General features: G+C 33.9%; 1 protein-coding gene across 1 annotated transcript in view; it reads left to right on the top strand.

Moving 5' to 3' along the window:
• The window catches only part of LOC128865685 (protein slit), a 118,646-nt gene that overhangs the window by 58,661 nt on the left and 34,919 nt on the right, over positions 1–25,066 (top strand). Inside the window, 7 exon segments of the mRNA XM_054105952.1 lie at positions 12,897–12,968; positions 15,798–15,869; positions 16,336–16,407; positions 16,855–16,998; positions 19,460–19,695; positions 22,324–22,465; positions 22,715–22,858. Coding sequence (XP_053961927.1) covers positions 12,897–12,968; positions 15,798–15,869; positions 16,336–16,407; positions 16,855–16,998; positions 19,460–19,695; positions 22,324–22,465; positions 22,715–22,858 — 882 coding nt within the window.

Here is a 25,066-nt window from a genome sequence, read left to right as displayed (position 1 = left end):
TTTCAAAAACAATAAAACCATTTTTATTATTATTTTACTGTGTTTTCATTATTAGGCGCAAATTATAAAAGGCAACTCTCTTCCCAGGTAGTAATCTGGAGTCGCTCAGGATCGCAAACGAGTAAAAATGATTATAATTGGTCCCAAGCCTTTACAAATGGCCGCATAAATGAATTTCTCAGAAAGTGGGAGGATTAGAAATTCGTTTAACACCGGTGAAATTCTATAGGTCAGCGACAAGCAACCCAATTTCTAACATCGGGCAGAGGAATTTCTGATTAGCTATTTTCGTTTAGCAGGTAGACTTAAGACTTTTGACTGGCTACTGTAGCCTGAGGCGTTACTTAAGTCGTTTCCACGACAGTCGGTTCTATATACGCTACCGAAACGACCCGGATTTATATCCGGCCAAGGACTGTCACTCCAGCAGCATTCCCCGTATGTAAATATGGGGAATGTTTATGCTGCTACAACAACAACAACGTTACTTAAATAAAATTTGTCTCTCTGATTGGACATCTGTCGATTCTGTGAAATGGGCAGTGGGCGAATTAATAACACTCTTTGTGAATGTCCTTCAGTAGGCAGAAAAAGTCTACACCACATTGGTGTTATTGCCGTGCCTCCATGTAAATTATGGAACAATAAACTCCAAAATGTGTTTTGGTCGCAATTAGCAGTAGCCTAAAAAAAGTAATAGAAGTATTTATACAATTTTTTTTTGTAGGATAAAATGTGCTTTTATTTTTTTTTTTAATTCTTAGGATACAATATACTTAATTTTTTTTTAGTTTTTAGGATAAAATATTTTTTTTTAGTTTTTAGGATAAAATATTTTTTTTTAGTTTTTGTAGTTTTAGAATAAAAACCTTTATAAAATTTTTAATTTCAGAATAAAAAATACTTTTTTAATTTTTAGAATAAAAAATAATTTTTATTTCAGATAAATTAAAATAATTTTGAATTTTCAGCATAAAATACACTTATTAATTATTTTATAATTTTTAGGTGGCATATACTTTTTACATATTATTTTTTAATTTTAGATTAATATATACTTTTTAATTTTTTTTTTTTTACTTTTAGGATGAAATGTACTTTTTAATTTTTTTTACCTTTTAGGATAAAATATACTTTTTAAGATAAAATACAATGTTTAGATTTTTTTTACTTTCTGAGATAAATATCCTTTTTATTATTTTTTTAATTTTTGGGATCAAATATACTTTTTACAATTTGTCTTAATTTTTAGGTTAAATATATTTTAAAATTTTTTTTTTTTATTCTTTAGGATAAAATATGCTTTTTAGATTTTGTTTAGTTTTAGGATAAAATACTTTTTCAATTTTTTTTTTCAGTTTCAGGATAAAATATACCATTTTAATTTATAGAATAAAAGATAATTTTTATTTCAATTAAATTAAAATAATTTTGAATTTTCAGCACAAAATACACTTATTAATTTTTTTTTAGTATAAAATATACTTTTTTTAATGTTTAGGTAGAGTAAACAGTATTTACACATTTTTAATTTTTAGATTAAAATATACTTTTTACTTTTTTTTTTAACTTTTAGGCTGAAAAGTACAATACTTATTAATTTTTTTTTTTTTAATTTTTAGGTTACTTTTAAATTTTTTTTTACCTTTTAGGATAAAATATACTTTTTTTTAGTTTTTAGAATAAAATACAATTTTTAGAATTTTTTTACTTTCTTTCTTCTTTTATTTTTTAGGGTAAAATATAATTTTTGAAATGTTTTGACTTTTTAGAATAGAATATGCTTTTTAGTTTTTAGGCTAAAATATGTTTAAAAGAAAAATTGTAAATTATTGAAAGAAAATATTTAAAAGAAAAATTTTAATTTTTTTTTTTTTTGAAAAAAGTTTTGGAAATCGAATTTTCTTGGCACTTTTGATAAATTATAATTTTTAAATATTTTTTAATTTTTGGATAAAATATACTCTTTAAAAAAATTGTCTTTTGTTAAATTAATTAAATGTGCTTTTTTAGGCTAAAATATATTTAAAAAAATTTGTTGGATAATTTTTTGGACATGTTTTTTTTTTTGCTTTTAATTTATGGGGAAACAAATTTTTTTGGCACTTGGCAAAACAAGGTTTCATAGTGATTGTTTTTGTTTTTATTTTGTTTTATTGTTTCGTTTGTTTTACTTTATTTATTAATTTTGTTGTAATTCTCTTAAATTCAATAGTTTATTTAATTTGAATATTAAAGCATCTTCTTGAATTACAAAATCGTCTTTCTCTGCACTGTCTGCGTAATAAAAAAGCGTCGAGGGCAAAACAAACCAGTAATTTAGCTAATAAAGACGGTAGTAGTTAGTTGAGTTATGCATCGCGTAATCTCTCAGACAATTTAGTTTCTCACAGTCTTACAACAGATCAACAGATAACATCAAAAATTTTACTTCCTTAATTTAAATACCATAAGGGGCGAATACATACAAACAACATATTGTTACAACACATAACAGATGGGAATCGCAACGCTAATGAGCAGCAACAAAGTCGGCGCTACTTTGTAATTTTGTTTTTGTATATTTTTTTAGTAATTTTTTATTCAACCCTCTTAATTTGGAAGTTTTCAAATGCTTACACATCTAGCCAATTGCTAATAACTACTACTTAATTTTGATCTTTAAAAAAAAAAAAGAACAAGAAAATTAAATAAATAATAAAAAAATGAAGAAGATACCACACAAGTATTTGAATATTGCAAGACCTAAATTTACAAGAGTTTTTCGTGTTCATACACATACATATGTGTATATGGGCGTGCATGTGGTTTATAAACTGTAATTATGTATTACAACATTCAGCCACAAAATATTTGATGCCATCTTTAATCATTTTTGAACAGGTACATAGTACCCGTACTAAGCATGTGCATACATGCACACATAAATATGTATATTTGTAAACTCAAAAAATTTCTACTCAATACTTGCCAGTAAATACATATGTATGTATGTGTATGTAGTTCTGGTTAGCATCAGGCATTTTTCATCTGCCTCATAACACAAATTTCATAATTCAAAACTATCGAATGAAGATCTGGTAATTTGATGTTTGACGCAAGGCACTACTGGGTCGCTACGGAGGTATTCACTTTGAAAACAACTGCAACTGCAGCAACAACTACAAGTACAACAAGCAAACATTCTTGCTCTTGGCTACCCGGCATTTATGCGCAATTATGTATCGCTTGTGCATGCCAACACACGAGTATATAAAATTCTGTTTATATGAGTGTGTGTATGTGCTGCTGGCGTTGCTGTTGGCTTTAGCCAAGTTTTCTTCTTGTACATTTCATGTTCGTTTTTATCTCCGTTTTCAGTTTTGTATATTTTCATTTTTACCTGTTGTTTCCACATACATATGCACATACACACATACACACATGCATGCATGTCTTAGCACTAGCGGGCTGGCCTGGCTGCCTGGTTGGCTACATTGTTATGATGTGCTGATACTTGGAATTAATTCCCACCAACTTCGTCGGCAGCAGCTGACTAACTGACGTGCGGACTGACTGCTTGCTGCTGCATATCTTCGCTAGATTGCAAGTGAATTTGTGCGTCAGAATGTTGCCTCGCAATATACTCGTACATACAGTGGGGGACAAAGAAAGTTGAACAGATAGTTTGACCAGCTCTTAGGAGATGGCAATGTCCAATAGAAATTCGATTCAAAGAATTCTTTATCAACCTTTATCAGACGATAAAGGGTTGAACAATTTTTGCGAATACCTGATTCTGCTGAATTAAAAGAAAAATATGGAGCATCCGAATTTAAAGAGAATATTTCAATGATCCGGTAATAAAAGTATATATATATAGTTAATAAAAATACAATTATAGTGTGGCGCTTTATAACTTTGACATTTTCAAATCGAGCTCCTCGTGCAATGTTTTTTATGCGACTATAAAGCGCGACACAGTAATGATCTTACTCAGAGATTTTTTTACCAGGATTTGTACTTTCTATCTACTTTTCCCCTGTACTTTAAAATGTATAACCTGGCTGCATGCTAGATATGTGTAGAAACTCGTAGCGGTAGGGAAAAGCGGGGAAAGCTTGTTTTGCAAAGATTTCCCTCTACCCGGGCGTGCATTCGCTTCTCTGATAGAAGAAAACATCAAAAAAGCGTAGAATCTTGTACTCCAAGATAGTCATAATCGCATCAGAGAGATAACAAACAGCCAATGCATAGGAATCTCAGTGTAGATCGTTATGTACGCTGCTTTCCAGATAAGACGAGCTGAAGTGCTTCTTGTACGGAAAACTTCGAATTGCTGTTGCTAAAGAAATGTCTTTTTTTTACTTTTTAGGTGGAAATGTTATTAAAGGATTCAGTACCGGTAACGAAACACCAGTCTTTGAATATGACTTCAATCAGTTCAACAATCATCGGAATGATGCTCTCGGATAAGTCAAAACCCGAAAAACCACAACGAATCCAATCCCAAATAACGGTTTTGAAGAGCGTTTTTCTGATGAGAGTTGGTTTCTTCTAAAGAGGCTGGAATTGTGGAAAAAAAGGTCATGTATTTTGCACCGGCTCACTCATTTCACCTTGCACACGACTATTTAAGTAAAAACTAATGTTAATAACATTCCACAAGCTCTCTTTTAAACTGATATGACTCCTGCTCCCGACTATACGCCCCAAGTGACCACTTCATGTAAAGCCTTTATATTTAAAGGTCTGTTCTAGCACTGATATCGCAATTGCCTATTGTCGCAGTTTTGTGGGGCTTTTGTGATAATGTTTTGTGCCTTTTTAGAAACGCGTTTTATAAAACCCCTTTATAAACTCTATCGCACCGGAGTAAATGGCCATTCTTTGTTGTAAAATGGATATTGTTTCTAATTATTTCCTGTCGAATTACTATAGAAAGACCAAACAAAAGTAAGAGAATATTGGAAAACCTTTTCACTTCGTTTATTATTTTTGCGTGGATACTTATAAAATCGTCTCTGCAAATTAGGCAGGATTTTCTTGAGAGACAAACTTTTTTATTGGCAAACATACGCGCATATTTTCCATCATAAAATATCATTTAATAAGAAGCCATCTGGCGTTCATGGGAGGGATAGATCGTAGATCACTCAATTCGAGGAAATGTACAAACGCACAGTACAAATCGTAGGAAAAGTTTGGTCTATAAGAATTCCAAGGATGTGCTTATGAATTACTGCGGTTTTCTTAAGCCTCCTACACTGTATCAAATATAAGTATACTAACAGTACGCGCACTCTACCTTTGCACTTGCCTTAACCCCTAATAATTCGTATGCCTACAATTCGTACGGTTTCTTCTCAGCCCAAGACTGTCTTTTCTATCCTTCTTTGACCATTCTTCTCTTAGCACAATAAAAATTAAAAATTAGCACAAATTATTAAAATATAGTTCCTCCTACAAGAGAAACCATATAACACAAGGTTTCAAACTTTAAAAAAAAAATTTACAAATTTTCTGAGTGTATAATTTTATAGCCCATTGCATTTAAATACAACTTAAATACAACAAAGTGCTACTTTCAAGTGTCCACAAAATATCGTTGATTTTTGACAACTTTTTTCGCTGAGGTGTCACGCTTTTTCTTCCATACAAAGTAAATACGTACTAACATTTTTTTATATGGAATAAGACGCCTAGCACCGGAAATCAAAACAAATATGCCAAAAAATCTTATGAAAATGTCAAGGCATATTCATTAAAGGTGGTGGCACAAAACCAACAACAAAATTTTGTACGTTTGATTGTCATGGCAAAGTATTGATAAAGTAGAAACCAAAAAATTCATTCGCCTTGTTTTATTCTGTGCAGACAGCCACATGGACACAGCGAAAAAAAAAAACAAATCAGCTGATTTAACAACACCACCTTTAATAGATTCGGCTTGGAAAATATTGAGAAAACTCAAAAATACCTTTTTTGCAGAACATATTTTTATTTACTGAATCGCTGATACTATTTATTTATTTTATTCTTTTGTACTCAAAACATTTGCGAAAAATCATTTTAAATCACAAAACTTGGTAGATATTTTTGCTCCAATAGTCAATGAACAGAATCCAGATAAACATTTTACATGTAAATGTAACAACAACGATGTGTTCTTGATTAAGAACTGGTTCAATTTATGATACATCCGATTCGTTCGTTTCTTTTTTCGTCGTTAGTTTAGCAGCACAGCCTTTTGTAATAGGCACCACAGGCAAGTGAATGTGTGCATAAACGTGAAGTTATATGAAATAAATTAGGAAATCTTTTATCTCTGAGATAAGTTTCATGTTGAATGAGATTTGTTTGCAGAAAATGTTTATGCTACTCTATTAGGCATATACTATTAGCGCAAGTTGGTAAAATTTGAATTGATTACACCTTGAAAAACACCGATTTTCAATTCAAAATGTGCGTTATTTGCAGGTCCTTCAACGTCTATTAATAAGGGCCATATTAATAATATTCGCCACTTCTCGCTCGCTATATCTATGCCCTATCACTTGATGAAAAATTTGAACAAAGTTATCGAACAAGATTCGCCGCTATCGAGTATGGCTATACCTCAAAAAATGGTTTAACTCACTATTTTCAATGCTGGCAACTCTATTTTCTAATATTAGGAAAATTTGATTAGAACGCGTTCATACAGAGAAACTTTTGTTGCTTCAACTTCGCGAATTCTCTTTTGTTGTTGCCGTTCACACACCTTGGAATTGTTAATGTTTAGTCTACAGTTAATAACATTTAAAAGAACTAGAACTCAAAAGGTTTCCCTATATGAACGCGGTCTTATTAACACCCATTAAGAGGTTAGGGGTAGCCAGAGGCCCGAAATAATTATGATTTTCAATAATTTTTTCGTGCTAGTCAATTGCTTTATTTTACAAAAATAAAAACATAGTATAAATACATCATGTTTCGACTTGACTGTAGCAAAATTTCAAAAAAACAATTAATACTCGTAAAAGTTATCGCTGTTTGTGTGCAGCCGTTTCTCCAAAAATCCCTTACGGTGATCATCACAAGTCCTTGGAGATTCATCTAAAATCGATCGAACAAGAGAAATTAGTTTTATTAATAGATAATCCTGTACCTGATCGAATTTTTGTATTTTATTTTTCAAAATTAACAATATGGCGGCCTCAGGAAACATTTTTCAGATTTTCAAGAAAAAAACCTACAATTAATAGTTAAAAAAAATCGAAATTTTTTAGAAAAAAATCATACGATCAGGCACGATTTTTTTAAAGGAGTATACATTTATTGAAATCTACCAAGCGGTTTTTAAGTTACAGTGATCACCAGTTCAAAAAACATAGTTTTGAGAAAAATGCATTTAAAGTTTTTACTACTTCTCCGGAGCGCCCGAGCACCCGAGCGCCTTTTGTTAATTGTTGAATAACGCGAAAAGTATTTGTCAGATTCACTTCAAATTTTCACACAATATTTTCAAGATATTATACTTTAAGAATATCCAAAAAAATATAAATTTTTTTGAAAATTTTGACTACCCCCTAAGAGCTTCCAAAATGCTACCAACATATGTTTATTTGCACCAGTGGCTTCGTCTACTCGCCACTTGCTAACGCTTGCCGAATCAAAGAGGCTTAATGTTTCATCTTGAATGCTGTCATATTTCAAACAGCAAATTTCGTTAAGAATATATCCACGTCCATATTAATTATTACTACCAAAACAAAAGTTGTATATCAGTGTTGCATCTGCCCTTAAAATTAATCCGTTTCTGTGTGGGAAAAACACGCTAAGTGACTTCGCTTCTAAGCAGGAAAATATTAGTATTAGCAGCCATAATTTCTTTTTGGCCATCACTGTACTTACATACACAAATATAGCAGCAGTTTGTATGCGCTTCAAACATCATATACAATCCAGCCGCCAGGTAAAACGGCTGTTCCTGCCACCGTTCGACGCAAAAGTCGCAGTTGCGCGATTAACATTACAAATAAAAAAAGAATTGCTTGTAAAAATTTGTTTGTTGGTTGGATTATACATACATATGTATGTATGCCTACAAACAGCTACCAAAACACACGAGGCCAACAGCCAAGAACGAATTAAATTTTATATTTATTTATGTATGTCCACAAATGTATATAACTATTATTTTTCGGCTAAGAAGAACTCTTTGTTCTTGGTTTTTTATTTGAGTTTGCATTTTATACGCTATGTAAACATTTAATACGAGTAGTCTTTGTTAACCGAAAAGAAAATATAAATACATAAAAAGAAAGAAAGAAAAAGACCAAAACATTTACAAATTTTAAGTGTACCCTTGCAATCGCATTCCAGAGGCATTTGCGTAGGTGGGTAGTTGGTGAGAAAATTGAAGAATGGAAGGCCTGTGCTTAGAAAGTGCATAGTTATGTATGGATGTATGTATGTATGTACTATATCTACGGCCTGTAATGGTATTTAGAGCATTTGTAAAGCCTGGCCTTGGCGCTTGCCCTTCGGTTGTTTGTTGGTAGTGGCTGATAGGCAACCTTTTAAGCCACAAGTAAATAAACAAATTAAGCTCGGATGAAACTGAAGTTGCTACCTTATGTAATATATTTGCTTTTTACTAAGTACTCTTATCATGCCATGATATACCTTTCAGTTAACAAAAATACTACAGGGTGAACGATGTGAAGTGTTACCTATTCAAAACACCATAACTTTTTTGTGTGAAATTAGTTTTTATTGATTTCAAAGACAAAATTGTTCAAAAATGATTACAATTTTAACATATATTCACTTTAGCTCGATATGACCACCTTTTGGCTTGACTATAGCCTTCAAACGGTCAAAAAATGAGTTGCATGCTGCTCGAATGTTATTTTGAGGTATTTTGGCCCATTCTCGTATAATCGCTTTTTTCAGTACATCCATACTGGTACAGTAGATTCTGTTTTTATGCGGTAGATACGTTCCGCAAGAAACAGCATAAAAAAGCTACCAGTTCTACAGTAAAACTATAGATACGTTTCAAAAGTGCTAAGAACCGCATAAATCTGAAATAATGTAATAAAATCGCATAAAAAAGGGCACTAGTCCCATATTATTACTATAGATACGCTCCATAGACCGCATGAATCTGAAATAATTAAATAAAATCGCACAAACAAAATATTGTATTTTTGAAAATTATATCTTTGTTTAAGAAACGTCAGAATCGAAAAATAAATTTACGTCAGAAATAGTATCAGACAATACCCACATGTTGCGCATTCGTTTAGGATTTGGCTTAAAATCACTTTCGTCACTTGAGGAAATGTACACGTCTGATCTAGATGGTTATGCAGGCGGTTCCATACTTGTAGGGTTAGCATTTCTGATGTAATCTGTAATGAGTTTTTGCTTAGCTGGTTTAGAATCTTGTTGATATGTACAATAGGTCAACATGCATTTTTTAATTTAAAAAAAAACCGCACTATTTCAAAACCGCATAAAAAAAGCCGCATAAAAACAGAACCTACTGTATATTTTTTAGTTCTCACCTTGCTCTCTAAAATGGACCAGATGGAATAGTCCATCGGATTTGCGTCTGGCGAATTCGAAAGCCATTGTGTGGACGAAATGAAGTGTGGAACATGATTTTTTAACCATTCTTGGTTCACACGAGCTTTATGAGACGGTGCCGAGTCCTGTTGGAACGTCCATAGTCTACGACTGAAATGTTTGCGTGTCCAGGGCTCTAAAGCAGCTTCTAAAACATTTTCCCGATAATAAGTCGCATTCACTTTGACACCAGGCTCGATAAAAACGATTGGAGAGCGTCTATCAGCGGTCACTGCGGCCAAAACCATTCCTTGCGATGGGAAATTGCTTCGAGTGGCCATACGTAGGCTCAAATTCTCGAATGAGCGTTCGGTCAAGTAAACACGATCGATTTGAGTGTTTATGAACTGCTCAATTGGGAAATTTTTTTCTTCAGAAAATACAATGTTGGGAAATTCGCCACGCTCGTGCAAGCGCAACAACTCCTTTGCTCTTTCGAACCGAATTTTTTTTTGCTGGGGTGAAAGATCGTGTGCTTTTTGGAACTTGTAAGCCTTGACCTTGAGCGCATTTTTCAATATGCGTCGAATGCTGTCTTGCGATATTTTCAGGTCTTTGGCCATTTTTCTTCCACTTCGACGTGGATTTCGTTTAAGTCGAGCCTTCAATTTCCGAACCATTTCTGGCGTTGTTGCGGTTTTTTTTGGTCCACCTCCATAGCGTTTTGCAATGCTACCAGTATCATTGTAACGTTTTATAGTGCGATACACAAACATTTTATTCACTTTGAGGTGACTGAGCTCACGAACAATGGCTGGTTGTGATTTTCCTGCCAAATATAACGCAACCACACTATTACGTTTGAATTCCATCACAGAAAAAAAAAATTCAACAAAACTGAGACGTAAATGCTTTTGATGGCTTATAAACAATATATTGAACTATCATTAGAACAATTTTGACGTTGATGTCATGAGCTGTTTTACAGATACAAGCAGTGTGAAGTTGGTAACACTTCATATCGTTCACCCTGTACATTTAACACATTGAGTGCCATGTCAGTTCATTTGCTTTCAATTCCAGAGGTGCCAGCTCATATTAGAACTTATCGCGCGCTTTCGTGCAACACTACCGAAAATTGTTTTTGTGTTTTTAGAATACGCTAATATTTGCACAAAATTTTGGTCCAATTTTCATATACTACAAAGTGTAGTCCAAAAAAAAACAACAATGAGCTAAAATAGAAACGACAGGAGTTTTGTTCCAATAACTTCGAGTTTATTTATTCAAAATAATCCCTTCTGGTCTCGATACACTGTTTTGCGCGATCTAAAAGCTTTTCGAAAGAGTGTTTGAGGTCATTGACTGGAATGCCATTCAGGATGTCGGTGTAAGCCATTTGGATGGCCTTTACGGACGCAAAACGTTTTCCTTTCATGAGCAAATGCAATTTTATGAATAGGTAGAAGTTACAGGGAGCCATATCACGCGAATACGGTGAGTGATTGATGGTTAAAATGCGATTTCTAGTCAAAAAGTCAGTCACAAGAGTGGATCAATGGAGATGGTGTAAGATAGGAAATTGCATTGACGGTTTGGCCCGTTGGCGCGAACTCCTTGTAGATAATTCCTTTGTTATCGTAGAAACAAATGAGCATCGACTTGATTTTTGACTTCTCCAAACGCGATTTTTTGGGTGATGGCGCGTCTGAGGTCTTCCATTCGGTGTTTGATGTTTAGTTTCAGGTTCATGTTGGAAACACTACGTTTCATCACCATTTACAATGTTGTAAAAGAAGTTCTCGTCTTTTCTCGCCTTTTTGATGAGGTGTTTCGAAAGTTGAATTCTGAGCAATTTTTGGTCCTCAGTTAACTTGTGCGGAATGAAACGTGCACAGACCTTTCGTAAGCCCAAATGATCTGCTAAAATGCGATGAGTTGATTTTTTGGAGATATTCAACTCCGATTCCATGAATTTCAACGATGATTTCAATTCATTTTTGATAAATTTACGAACAATTTCGATTGAGTTTCAGTGATTAATGATTTTAGGCGGCCTGTATGTTCATTGTCATTTATGTCCTCACAACCATCACTGAAACGTGTAAACCATTAATGAACTCTGGCACGGGAGAGGCAATCATCGCCATAAACTTTTATCATCAATTCAAATGTCTCGATAAACGTTTTACCGATTTTAAAACAAAATTTAATATTAGCTCTTTGTTTGAAACTCATTTTTGTACCGATGGCACGAACATACTGACATTTTAGACGCAATAACTTCGCTTCCACTGTACCGAATGTCACCAAGCTTTCACTGGAAGTCAGCTAGGGATGTAACTTCCAACGCACAAACTCATTAAGAAGATGGCCGCATCAAACACAATTTTATGACGTCAGTCTTTCTTATTTTGGACTTCACCTTGTATTTATTAAAATAATTTATTTGTACCTTTTTTTTTTATATCTATTAACCCTAAATATGTCTACTTAACCTATAAAAATGTATTATATTTATTGGCTTAATAAGTAAACCTGCAACTTTTCTCGTGAATAAAGGCGATACGGCTAAGAAGAAGTTTGAACAATGAAAACATTTTGTTGGGCAGCCCTCGGAGTGTGCGATAGAAAGAGGTATGATTTGAGGTGCCTTTTAAGACACAGATTTTCATTTAGGAAGACCTTCGTCTGCAATTCCAAAGGGAAAAGCACTAGCAATGGAACTTAAATGAATTTCGCCATACAGAATAAGGCCGCCAAGTTTATAGCCTAAACTGTCTAAAGTTGTTTATAATCAAAACTTCCGAAGCTGATCGAAGTGGAAAAGGTTTCCGCTATTCGACAGATTAGTGAACTAATATGACTAGAGAAAGGCGAATCTATTAAAGGTGGTGTTGGTAAATTAGCTGATTTGTTTTGTTTCTTTTGCCGTGTCCATGTGGCTGTCAGCTCAGAATGAAACAAGGCGAATTCATTATCTGTTTCTGGTTTCCCAATAGTTTGCTTTGACAATCAAACGTACAGAAAATTGTTGTTGGTCTAGTGCCACCCCCTTTAATGAATGCGCCTTAGACTAGAGTGACTAGCATTGGAGGTATATCGAGTCTCGTTTGAAGAAAATTAGTTCACTTTAAATGAAGCAATTGTCTGAATGCCCTATCAAAATATGGGCTTTCTAATTATAATAAAAAGTATTTACACAGTTCTTTTATTTTTGGGATAGGGTTGCCAAATAACACAAAAAAACCATAGAAAAAAATCAAATTTATTTATTTATTTATTTACACAAAATTAGTAACATAATTTGCATAAAATTAGTTATTCTAATGTTTCCCAATTATTTTGCTTCTTTTCAGCGATTTGCAAGGCAATAATATTACTGTCATTTTCGAATCTGACTTTCAACGTTTAACGAAACTACGAATACTGTAAGTATAAACAAAAGATTTGAATCATAATCTGTATTTATGTATGAAATTTTAATTTCATTTTTAACTGCATGTAAACAACGAAAAATAATCAAAACAACAATTAAGGCTTTTGTAAAATACCCGATAGACATAAAAAAGCTTGACGAATCGATTTGATGCACAATGTTTTGCGTTTACTTCCATTGCTGGTAATTTAAATGATTACATACAACGACGCTCGCCGACGGATGGGCAGCGACGAGTGTCGATTTGTAAAATTTTTTACATTGATGCTTAGTGTAAATGTTAAAATTTTAAAAATAAATATTTATTTATTTCTTTTTGTTTTTTGTTTTTGTAATTTTGAAGTCAAAAGCTAATCAGCGAAGTTAAAATATGCACGAAGACAAAAGCGTGAAAGAAATATTTGTATGTGTGTGGACAATAAAGAAAAAAGACAAGAGGTTTGTCTTGGAAAATGTTTTTTTTTTTATTTAAATAATTTTGTTTTATTGTTTGTTATTGTACCTATAGTGCAGTGCGTGTAAAATGTTAAATTATTTTTGCAAAGGGTGGTCCAAATCAAAGTTTAAGGGCTCGTTTTGAACTCTCACAACTACCTACGACTATACGAAATGCACTGCTGTGCACCTAAACAGCAGCAAAAATATTTCAAGTGGTGGAGTATACAAATGATAAATGAAATTCCAATTCAATTCAGCTTATTCGTCTATGATAAAAAATTAAGTGCCCATTTGTGCAAAAAGTGTGTGAGTCTGATTTGCTTCCTAGTGCACCACACTCACAATCACTGCCTGCCTTCAAAAATGTGACTGGCTATGCCGGGAGTCCACCACGCAATTCAAGTATATCGACCTAAGAATGTTCTGAGCAACTGAACGTTTCACTCTCCAATCTATTGAGAAAATTTCTTTTAAAAGTTTATTTGACTGAGCAGCTGCGATTGAACGCCGATTTAGGCCTAAAGCACATATTGTCGTATTAAGCTATTTTTCACCTCAACTGTAAACTTCAATAAATCCAATTAATTTGTCAGAAAGCGCTAGAATCCGTCAATGTGATCTTACAAAACTGAATTGGAAAGCGGCGTTACAGTGAGGCAACCTCGGGTCATCGTATTCCGTGCATAACGGGAATGTGTGTGCGCCTGCTAGTAAATATATAATAACTGAGGTCACAAGCAATAAGCGGCTAAGCTGAAAATCATGCAATCGAAAAAAGCGCTTTATATATCGCTCAGAACGTTGTAACTCAAAAAATCAATCTTTCAAGAAAAAATGTCATAATTTTTTTTTTGTTTTTAAAGCAAATGAGGTATATCGGGTGATATTGGACAGAGAAATTTGTGCGTTTTTACAAGGTGGCGCAAAATTAATCATCCTATCGGAAGATATTTTTTTTTAATAGCTTAAAACTGTAGGTCCTTCCAATTGTGAAACAACATCAAGACGTACACCACAAATAGAATGAGGAGCCCGTATAACACCACAAAAAGGGTGTATATATATATATATATAAGCTGATTAAAATAAAAATTTCTATCACTCAAAATAATTTTTTTTTTTTTAATTTAATGCACTAAACTGAATTGGAAAGAAAAATTCGATGATTAATTTTGCGCCACCTTGTATTAATAACTTTGAATTTATTATGAAAATTTGCTGCATTTTTTTTAATACCGTACAAACTTTGAGTACTTTGGTACAGTTTTTTTTTTTCAAGTTTAAAGGGTCTAAACATTCGTATTGATTTTTGATAATTTTGTTTTTTTTTTGCTAAATAATTAAAAAATTTTACAAAAATTAGGACTGCTATTAATGTGTGAGCCTCTGTATATACCATACATACATAGATACAAGGTGGCGCAAAATTAATCATCCTATCGGAAAATTTATAATTTTGGCCAATGGTGACGTACGTCAATCGTATTTGACACTTTTCAACTAGACAGCTGCAGTATACAAATAGACAAGCAATGGATGGAGTAAAGGTCAAAATTAATTAATAATACATTTTTTTTTTAAAACGAAATTCGCGGATTAATTTTTCCGCCACTTTGAAATTTTGATGAAAACTCGATGATTTTTTTTTTTATTTTTGTACAAAGTTTGAAATTTTGTTGAATTTTTATAATTTTGTCCTAAATTTGAAATTTTGTTGAATTTTTCATAATATTGTACAAAGTTAGAAATTTTGGGTTATATCGACTTTGCTGTAGTTTAAAAAAAAAATAAAACCAAAAATGAATAAATTGTTAAAAATTGTAGAAAAGGTCGTACTGGTATTAATGTGAGCGCCTCTGTACATATATATTTATGTACAAGGTGGCGCAAAATGAATCATCCTACAGGTCAAAACAAAGATTTTCATCACTCGAAATCGCTTCATTTTTTTAAGTAAAAATGTGATTCAAAACCAAAATTGGCTGATTAATTTTGCACTGATTACTCAATAATTTTCCAAATCTGCTTAGACGTTTATTTTGCGCGACCATAAATACATAAACCAATTTTTTTTTTTTTGTTTTTCTAAGAAAAACAACCTTGTTTGTGTACCACCCTTTTCATGCACGCACATATGCTGATTAGCTTGCACTCGACGAGAAACACGCTCGGACGCTAACTTTTCATATTTTTTCTATCTAGTTTGACCTTTGTATAGCATAAATCGTTCGTAATTAGTTCTGAGCCGATAGGCTGGTTGCTTAGGAGTTCAAAGCATTTCGAGTTACTGAAGAATTCTTCTATTATCAATATATGTACAACATCTAAATTCTTTACGTAAATTATGTAGCAATAAATTAATTAAAATGTGCATACTTCACAGCCAACTAACGGATAACCAAGTACACACAATTGAAAAGGGCGCTTTCCAGGATCTGGTGTCACTGGAGCGACTGTAAGTTTAGCTCAGTTTTTAAGCTTTTGCATGCTACAGCCTACTGCATATGATTGCCTATAAAATCTTACACGAATGTTAACAAATTTCTCACATATATACCAAACTTTTATAAAACATTTTATTTTCAAAAAATAATATTTAATTGCATTCATTATTCAATAAGCATAAGTGAAAAAAAAATGTTTCTACTACTTTTTGGATGTCAGTGCTGTCTACGCTAAAAATATTGCTCTAATACTGAACAACATTATTTAACTGGCTATTATATTGCAATTCAGCCAGTTGTAGTTTTTCGACTATTTAGCATCAATACTTTTGTTTCTTGTTTTCTTATTTTTTTCTTACTTTTCTTTTATTTTGTTTTTTATTTTTCTTTATTTTTGATTGATGGGACTTTCCAATTTGGATTTTTCTGCACGCAAATCTGTTTACATACAACTCTACAATATATGCATACATACAGGCGCCTTAACAACAATCTGCTAAAGGCGATACCTGAAAATCTAGTGTCAAGTTCAGCGAGTCTTTTGCGATTGTAAGTAGTCGAATGCAATGCTTTTTATTAAAAACAAACACAATTTCTTTAATTTCTTTCGAGGAATGCTGCTATAGAGGTTGAAAATATAATTACTTATTTAGCTTTATTCGAGTTGAATCTTTATTTTATGATTTTAATGTAAAATGAATCAAATGTTTACTATTTATTTGTAAGTAGGAAAGTTCTGTGCTGCTACAGCTTTTTACAAAATACAAAAAAAAAAAACAACAACACAGTAGTGATTGAGTTTGTCTTGAGTAACTGAACAAAAAAACAACGATTGACTATTGGACTCTAATTTCGTAGTTTTGCCTTTTTACAAATTACAGCTTTTAAAATAAATTTTCTACCTATCACAATTTTTATAATAAATTACTCATATTTTCTACACAAATTCCACAAAATTACTTAATATACTAACTAAATGATTCACTTCCGCTACAGGGACATCTCGCACAATATCATTACGACAGTGGGACGACGCGTCTTCAAGGGCGCACAATCCTTGCGCAGTTTGCAGTTGGACAATAATCAAATCACTTGTATGGATGAGCATGCGTTTAAGGGCCTTATAGACTTGGAAATTCTGTAAGTAAAGAACTTTGATTATCTTGTTGTCTTCACATACAAATAATCGGCGAAAACAATCGATCAACTCTTAATTAAATGTCTCCTATTCCGCCTAAACTTTTGGCAAACAACTTTTTTATTATGGCATGAAAGGCAGGAGTTTTTGAGTGGGGAGATATAAAAATGAAAATATATCTGCCGTTCAGAGTCGGCTTGAAATTGTTGGTCTCTCCATTTGTGGAACAACATCAAGTCGGAACGCCACAAATAGGAGGAGGGGCTCGGCCAAACACGCAGAAAGGGTGTAGTGAGGATAATATTGATTTCTTCATGGTAAAAAGCCTGTCCGAAATATCAAAATTTCTGAAATTAGAATTAAAATATTGATGTAAGGATCGAAATAGTTTATTAAGGTGTTTATTTATTGTACATTGTTTTAAAACAAGAGAAAACTGAGTAAAAGTGCCTTGATGCTCGAGTGGGCATATTAACGTTCAGCCAGAAGAAATGGGCCAAAAAGCGAGTCTGTGAGCAGCTTAATCATAATTATGCCCAGCATTTTTCTACAACTAGCAAGAGGGGAGAGGGAAGATCATATAAGAAAAGTGTCTGAAGTATTAAATATATTCTGCCTTATCTACGTAAATTTGGTATTACAGGTTCCAGACGATCGAACCATTATCTTACTAGAGTTATAAATAGCTCCTTAGTAACATAGAGGCTAAAGTGCGAGCCGAGGCATGAGAAGAAAGAAATATAAATAAGGCAATATTTTGTGATAAGTAATTATATTTACCAAGTTCATGACTGAGCCACCCATATGGTTTTGGGTCAGCTATTCATTTTATAAGCCTGGTAGGAAAGTTGTGGATAAGCTGACTGCTTAGTTAAACCATAGTGTGTCGATGAGTCCTGTATGCCATACATAAATTGTGTGAGTCTTGTGGCTATCATTTATCGAGGACATCATGGAAAGAGTGTTGCTCTTATTAGGAAGAACCTGATGGAATTTTCAGGATCATAATATTAATGCAGCGCACACTTTTAATTTACAATTTCATAGGCCATTTGAGAATTCTTACTGCTTTGAAGGCGGATTCGATAGTATTGGAGAAGAATCGAAGGAATTTGAAGTATTACAAGGAGCTTAGAGAAAAGTCGCACCTGGCGAATGCTACTGAAGAATCTCCTTCTCTCTCTCTCTCTCTCTCGCTCGCTCTGTTTGGTATTCAGCGAATGAATTGGGTGTAGAGCTGTATTCGAAGTCATGTTTTCTCATAACGCTTTGTAGCCGCAAATGTAGCCGAGCAGAAGAATAGAAACTCTGTAATTTAATAGAAGCGTGGGTGAGAGATTTAAGAGAGAAAAGAAACCGTTATTGCGTTATCCGCGCGTAGGGAACCAGAAATAGATAACCTAACCTCAGCTTATCCATGTTTGTAACACACAAAGGAATCCTGTCACGTATGTTTGTATGTACATATCTATCAAAATGGTGTAAATTTGAAGAAAATCTAAATTCTATTCGCTCGTAACTATGCGAGTTCATGGTAGAATGAGGAATGAATAGGAGCTGAATTTTGAGAGTAATTTTGCTATGGCATAATTTTAGAAAATGTGTGCTCCACCACCGTATCCGAATGGGTTGATACGTGACTACCATTCGGGAGTATGTAGGTTCGAACGGAGCATGGAACCGAAAAATTATAGAAAAAGTTGTTTCTAATAGCGGTCACCCTTCGGCGGGCAAATGCAAACATCCGAGTGTATTTCTGCCATGAAAAAGCTGCTAATAAAAAACCAGTAATGACCAAAAATTAAAATTGGACTTAGGTTAATGTAAACATGGAAGAAAATTGAAAGCAGCGAGTTTTGTGGATGCAACTGAATGTTTCAAATTCACTGAGAACCGAGTAGCGATACCGCAATATGCACAACGTTCTGATTTCTATAACTACCTTTGCATTTCTAAATTATTTAACACGAACAAGTACACACCTCTTCAGTAGCCACCGCCATTTAGACGTTAGAATATTATTTGAAGGAATTGAACAAGTTTTTAGTCAAAACCGCAAAATCTGTTGGATCTCTGTTACCAATACAAGTTGATCTCATCGCCTGTTATGTGCTGTTTCTGAAAAGACAAAGGATTTAGTTTTTAGATGATTTTATATAAAACAAAGTGGAATTTGAAAATAATCAATTTTTTTTCGTCTGAGGGGTATGAGGAAAGACAATTTTTTAATTATTTTTTGGTCTAGAAAATCGGATTAGAAATCGTTTTCAGTAAAAATATGCATTGTCCGACGAGTACTAAATTATGCATTGTACCCGACAAGTACCAATTATTTTCTATTTTAAAAGTCGTTTTTATTTTGATTAAGATTCACAAAATTTACATTAAAGAAATTTTTTTTTTTACATTAAAGAATTATTTTTTTGCATTTTCAATAATTTTATTTTTTCCATATCTTTCCAGTACTCTAAACAACAACAATTTGACTTCGCTTCCACATAATGCCTTCAACGGCTTGAATCGACTGCGTGCTCTACGCCTATCCGATAATCCCTTCTCATGTGACTGTCATTTATCGTGGCTTTCGCGCTTCTTGCGTAGCGCACCCAGACTTGCGCCATATACACGCTGCCAGTCGCCGTCTCAGCTGAAGGGTCAAAATGTGGCAGATCTGCATGATCAGGAATTCAAGTGCTCAGGTAAATTTCTCAAGAGAATGGTGATCAATTGGGATTCGTGATGTAAATATAAGTATATCGTAATAAATAGCTTGTACGAGCGGAGTTAGGGTTTTGATTATTGGACCTTTGCTAAAAGTGTATGAATGCTTTCAGTTAAAAAACAACTTGGAAAAATGTTTACCCTATATGAGTTTCAAATATTTTTTTTTTTACGTTTTTATTTTGGAATTCACTTTTTTAAGGTCTTAAGGTTCTTCGAATTTCTGTTTATTTAACTTTTAACACTTCAACTTAAAAGATCCTTTGCAACCCAGTAATGCATCCTTAAGATTGAATATAAAAAACACCCTCAAAATATACCTTAAAAGCTAAAATGGCATTAACTGCCAAACTTTTGTTGTTTAGAAGGCGAATGTGCTCCTTTTTCCAACCTCTGAGTATGAGAGTACCTCTGGGTACCACGCTCCCTAACACCTTTAGATACCTCTTAATAGTTTTATGAAAACAATTTAAAGGTAAGGAAAGCGACAAATTATGACCCAATCATTTGCCAGAAACACGCTTTCGATATAGCCTGCCGCTATAGGCGGATAACCAGACCTATACCACATCCATACTGCCATGAAAGTCTTTTCATTTTGCATAAATCTCTCGGGGTTTTGGTGGGAATAACTTTGGCTTCTTTTTTTTTAAATAATTAATCAAATTTAGGACTCCTGACTCAATCAAAAATTTTGTATTTTTCATTACAGCTACGTCCTTTTTTTTGTAATGTAACCAATTAAAAAGGCCATAAATTTAGTTTGAAAAATTACTTTTATTCAATTCAAAGTAAAAAATGTAAGAAAATAATACAAAATTAAGAATCAATTACTTTTGCTCGATATGACCAACTTTTGCCTTGACTATGGCCTTGAGACGGTCCAGAAACGAATCAAAAGCTGCCCGAATGTGACTTGCAGGTATTTTGGCCCACTCGCAGGCAATGGCTTTTTTCAGCGCCTCGTGACTGGGGAATCTTTTAGTTCGGACCTCGCTCTCCAAAATGGGTTAAAGAAAACGATCCATCGCATTCGCGTCTGGTGAATTTGAGAGCCATTGTGTGGACGCTATGAATTTGGAAACGCTGTTTTTTAATCATTCTTGGTTCACTCGAACTTTATAAGACGGTGCCGAGTCCTGTTGAAACGTCCATGTCTGCCACTAAAATGTGTGTCTGCCCACGGCTTCAAAGCACCCTCCAGAATACTTTCCCAAATATATTTCGTATTTACCTTGACGCCAGGCTCGATGAAAAGAATTGAAGAGCGTCCATCTGCGGTTACAGCGGCCCAAACCCTTACCTGGCGGGTGCTGCCTCCTGGTGATCAATCGATGACTCAAATTCTCGTATGAATGGTCGGTCAAATAAACCCTGTCGTTTCGGGAGTTTACGAATTGCTCAATTTGAAAAATTTTCTCGTCAGAAAACTCAATGTTCAGAAATTGACTGCTTTCGGCCAAGCGCAGCAACTCCTTCGCTCTCTCAAGTCTGACTCGTTGCTGCTTTGGTGTGAGATCATGCACCTTTTGGATCTTGTAAGGCTTAACTTTGAGATCATTTTTCAGTATGCGGCGGATGCTACGGTCAGATATTTTCAGTTCTTTCGCCATTTGATTTGCACTTCGTCGGGCATTTCGCTCAAGTCGCTTTTTCACTTTTTGAACCATTTCACGTGACGTTAGTCTTTTGATGATCACCTCCATGACGTTTCGTGATGCTGCCAGTATCATTGTAACAGTTAATGGTGCGATAAACAAAAACTTTATTTACTTTAAGGAGCTCGAGCTCACGAACAATCGCTGGTTGTGATTTTCCAGTCGAATATAATGCAATCGCACCATTACATTTGAAATCCATTACTGACTTTTTTTTGGTGTTTACTCTCGGCAAAATGCTTCCGCGCGCTTGTAAACACTACTCCGGACTGTCATTTAGCCAACTAACAGACAGTCAATGCCCGTGCATCAGCTGCGCAAGCGGTCTGAAGTTGGTTACACTTCGAGTGCCGGATCCTGTATAAAATTAGTCCAGTTTTTGGTCTGCCAGTTATTTTTCTGTCCTCAACAGAGCCAGTTTCTTGAAATTTTTCACCAACCTTTGAATTGTCGACTCATTCGAACGATTATTTCCACTAAATCAAGAATTTTGCGATATATTCTTCATAAAGATGGAATTATTCACTACTCACTTTTCACTTTTGAAATATCCTATACATATTTTTATTATTAAATACTATAAAAAATAAAAATTAAATAGAAAACTAAATCGTCTTGTCAAAACTTGGTCATGCTGTTATTTTGCCCGCCACTGTATAGTTCATGAAGCGGAAAATGCTGGATATATGTATTTGAAAGCAGAATAGGAAGACAATGCCTGTATTATAATAATAATTATAGCAATAATTATATATAGATACTTTCAGATACTAAAACTAATCTCAGCCATTATTTTACCCCCTTCTAGTATGTGTCAGCGATTTCAAAAATGATAAATAATTAAATATGTGTAGTAGTAAATATGTATTTATAATATTTTCAATTCAAGTTCCTTCTATATTATTTTTTCTTTCACTTTCTCATCTTTTTTTTTATGTACTCCCTAAGGTCTCACCGAGAATGCGCCAATGGAATGTGGCATGGAGAATAGCTGCCCACATCCGTGCCGTTGTGCCGATGGCATAGTCGATTGTCGCGAGAAAAGTCTCACTAGTGTACCTGTGTCGCTGCCAGATGATACGACGGAACTGTAAGTTGTACTACATACATACATACGTACACACCAGCATACTTGAAAATGTGTCAAAGTTTTGTTGGTGAATGGTAATTTTTGAATTGCTTGAGCGCACACTCCAGCTCAAGCACCTCCAGCAATTTGACAACTGCACTTTTTTCATTGTATGTCATCATTATTGTAATTATCTTTTCTATTCTCTTCTGCTAAATTTGTTTTTCCATTTTTTTTTTTTTCATTTTGTTTATTTTTTTATTCTAACAGCCGCTTGGAGCAGAATTTCATTACTGAATTGCCGCCAAAAGCATTTGCAAACTTCCGTCGCCTGCGTCGCATTGATCTGTCGAACAATAACATTTCGCGTATTGCCCACGACGCTTTGGCTGGCCTAAAAGCGCTCACCACACTGTAAGTATTCATGGAAATCTCCGAAAAATCCGAAACAGTTCATCAGTTATTTGGGTATTGTGCCAAATCACAACAAAATTTCAAAGCTTTTATGTTTTTGTTATTTTTTGTTAATTAAGTATAGTCAAATGGTCGAAAAAAAATAAACATAAACATCAATCAGTGAAGTGCGGTGCGGTGAAGTTTAGTGGGTATTACGGCCATCAATCGAATGCTTAGCCACCAGAGCAGTTGGCCAGCTGCTACTCTTTCTTGCCACTGACATTCACTTGCGTACGAAATTTCAAGAGTTTTTTTAATTATTTATTTTTTTTTACAATTTTGAAGAGTTATTTTTTCGTGTGCCTTTCGTTGGATGTATGTACATATGTATCTGAAGGTGATACAGCTGCATTTATCCCAAGCTTTTTTTAAGCCTTAGCAAGTGTGAATTTCCTCTGAAATTTTGTGCGCACATTTTTTGTGGAGGCATTCCATGTAAAATATCGAATGTCTTAGCGCAAATATTCTTAATATTACAGTTTTATAAAAAAGAGAAATGCGCTACCAAAGCGTCAAGCATTGACGTACATCCGGCTAAAGACTTTCGCTCTAACTGCAGTAAATAATATTGTTGCAATAACAAAAAAAGTTGTGCAATTTTTGCTGGCCTCTTTTATTGAGCTTATATTGGCCCACCGATACGACCACAATTCATCGTCTATGTAGTCATTTTTCGATTCCATCGTTGACTTCATCCATTCGTTCTTCACTGCATTATTACATCTATTCGTACAGTGACACATCCTGTACGACATTCTCTTCATCTCCACATTCTTCCATTCTTAGGTCGTTCTTTTTCCCCGACGCTCTTTCACACTCTTTTCAATTTAAAATTTCTATTCAAAATCGTATTGTTTGCCTTTTCATTATTTCAGAGCAGAGAAAGCCGTTCCGCTTTATCCCTCTAACCGACATTTACAATCCATAAAGGCGAATAAATCAACTAGCGAGCCTTTTTTTCTTCATTTATTTTCAATTTGTCGGTGTTTCTGAGAGACCACTTTCCATCGACCTGAGCAGTTACGGCACAGTGTCCTTGTATGAGCTAATTGGATTCCCCGAAAATTTGGGATGGCTTAAGACAGACGCCTATTCTAACCTAACTTATTTTTAGTAGGAGCCGTATTAGAGCAACTTGACACTTTATACGCCAGGTCAATGATTAGAAACAAGAATTGAGTAATACAGAATGCCTCGTGAGATCCGCGTAACTTTGGCTCCATTACATTCTGGATACTGTAGCAGATTACACTCCTACCTATTCAAAATCCATCCCGAGATAGCCAAAATATGTCCAGCATGTAAAGGCTCACCGCACATTCCGCCACCTATTCACATGCCCTCATTGAATAATAAAATATAAAAATTCACATGCCCTCTTAAACCCCCTCACCTCACACCACTCTCCCTATGAACCCAACATGCCGAAACAGCTTGTTTTCTGGGCTTACCGTTAGATGAGTTAGACCATGACGATCGGTGACTACACCGTACTGACAGGGCTTGATGAACTGCTGTAACAAATTGCTTTCATGCGTGTTTCTGCTATATCTAAAATTGCTAGAGGCTTTTGGAGCAAAATCGCTTCTGCCAAGCAGCTAAGTTATGTTAGAAAAAATAACTTAAGAAAATATATACAAGGTGGCACACAATTAATAACCCTATGGGAAAATTTATAATTTTGGCAAAAATGCGTCGTACGTCACTTTTAACACTTCTGAACTAGGCAGCTGCAGTATACGAACAGACAAGCAATAGAGCGCGTAAAGTTCAAAATAAAGATTTCCAATATTCAAAATATATTTAATTTTTTTGATTTATTGAAAAAGTTATTAAAAGAGACAAAAATTAGATGATTTAATTTTGCGCCACCTTGTAGATGATTTCAATTTAATTTTTTTTTGTATTTCCGTCATTCAAAATAGTTTTATTTTATTGATTTATTGAAAAAGTTATTTAAAAAGGCAAAAAATGGATGTCTAATTTTGCGCCACCTTGTACATGATTTAAATAAAATTTTTTTTTTGTATTTCCATCATTAAAAATATTTTTATTATTTTTATTTATTGAAAAAGTTATTCAAAAAGACAAAAAATTTAAATTTTTTTTATATTTCCATCATTCGATATATTTTTATTTTTTTATTTAGTGAAAAGGTTATTTAAA

Source organism: Anastrepha ludens, chromosome 6 (assembly GCF_028408465.1).
Source record: "Anastrepha ludens isolate Willacy chromosome 6, idAnaLude1.1, whole genome shotgun sequence".
Classification (NCBI taxonomy): domain Eukaryota; kingdom Metazoa; phylum Arthropoda; class Insecta; order Diptera; family Tephritidae; genus Anastrepha; species Anastrepha ludens.
This window is presented reverse-complemented; position numbering and strand designations above follow the sequence as displayed.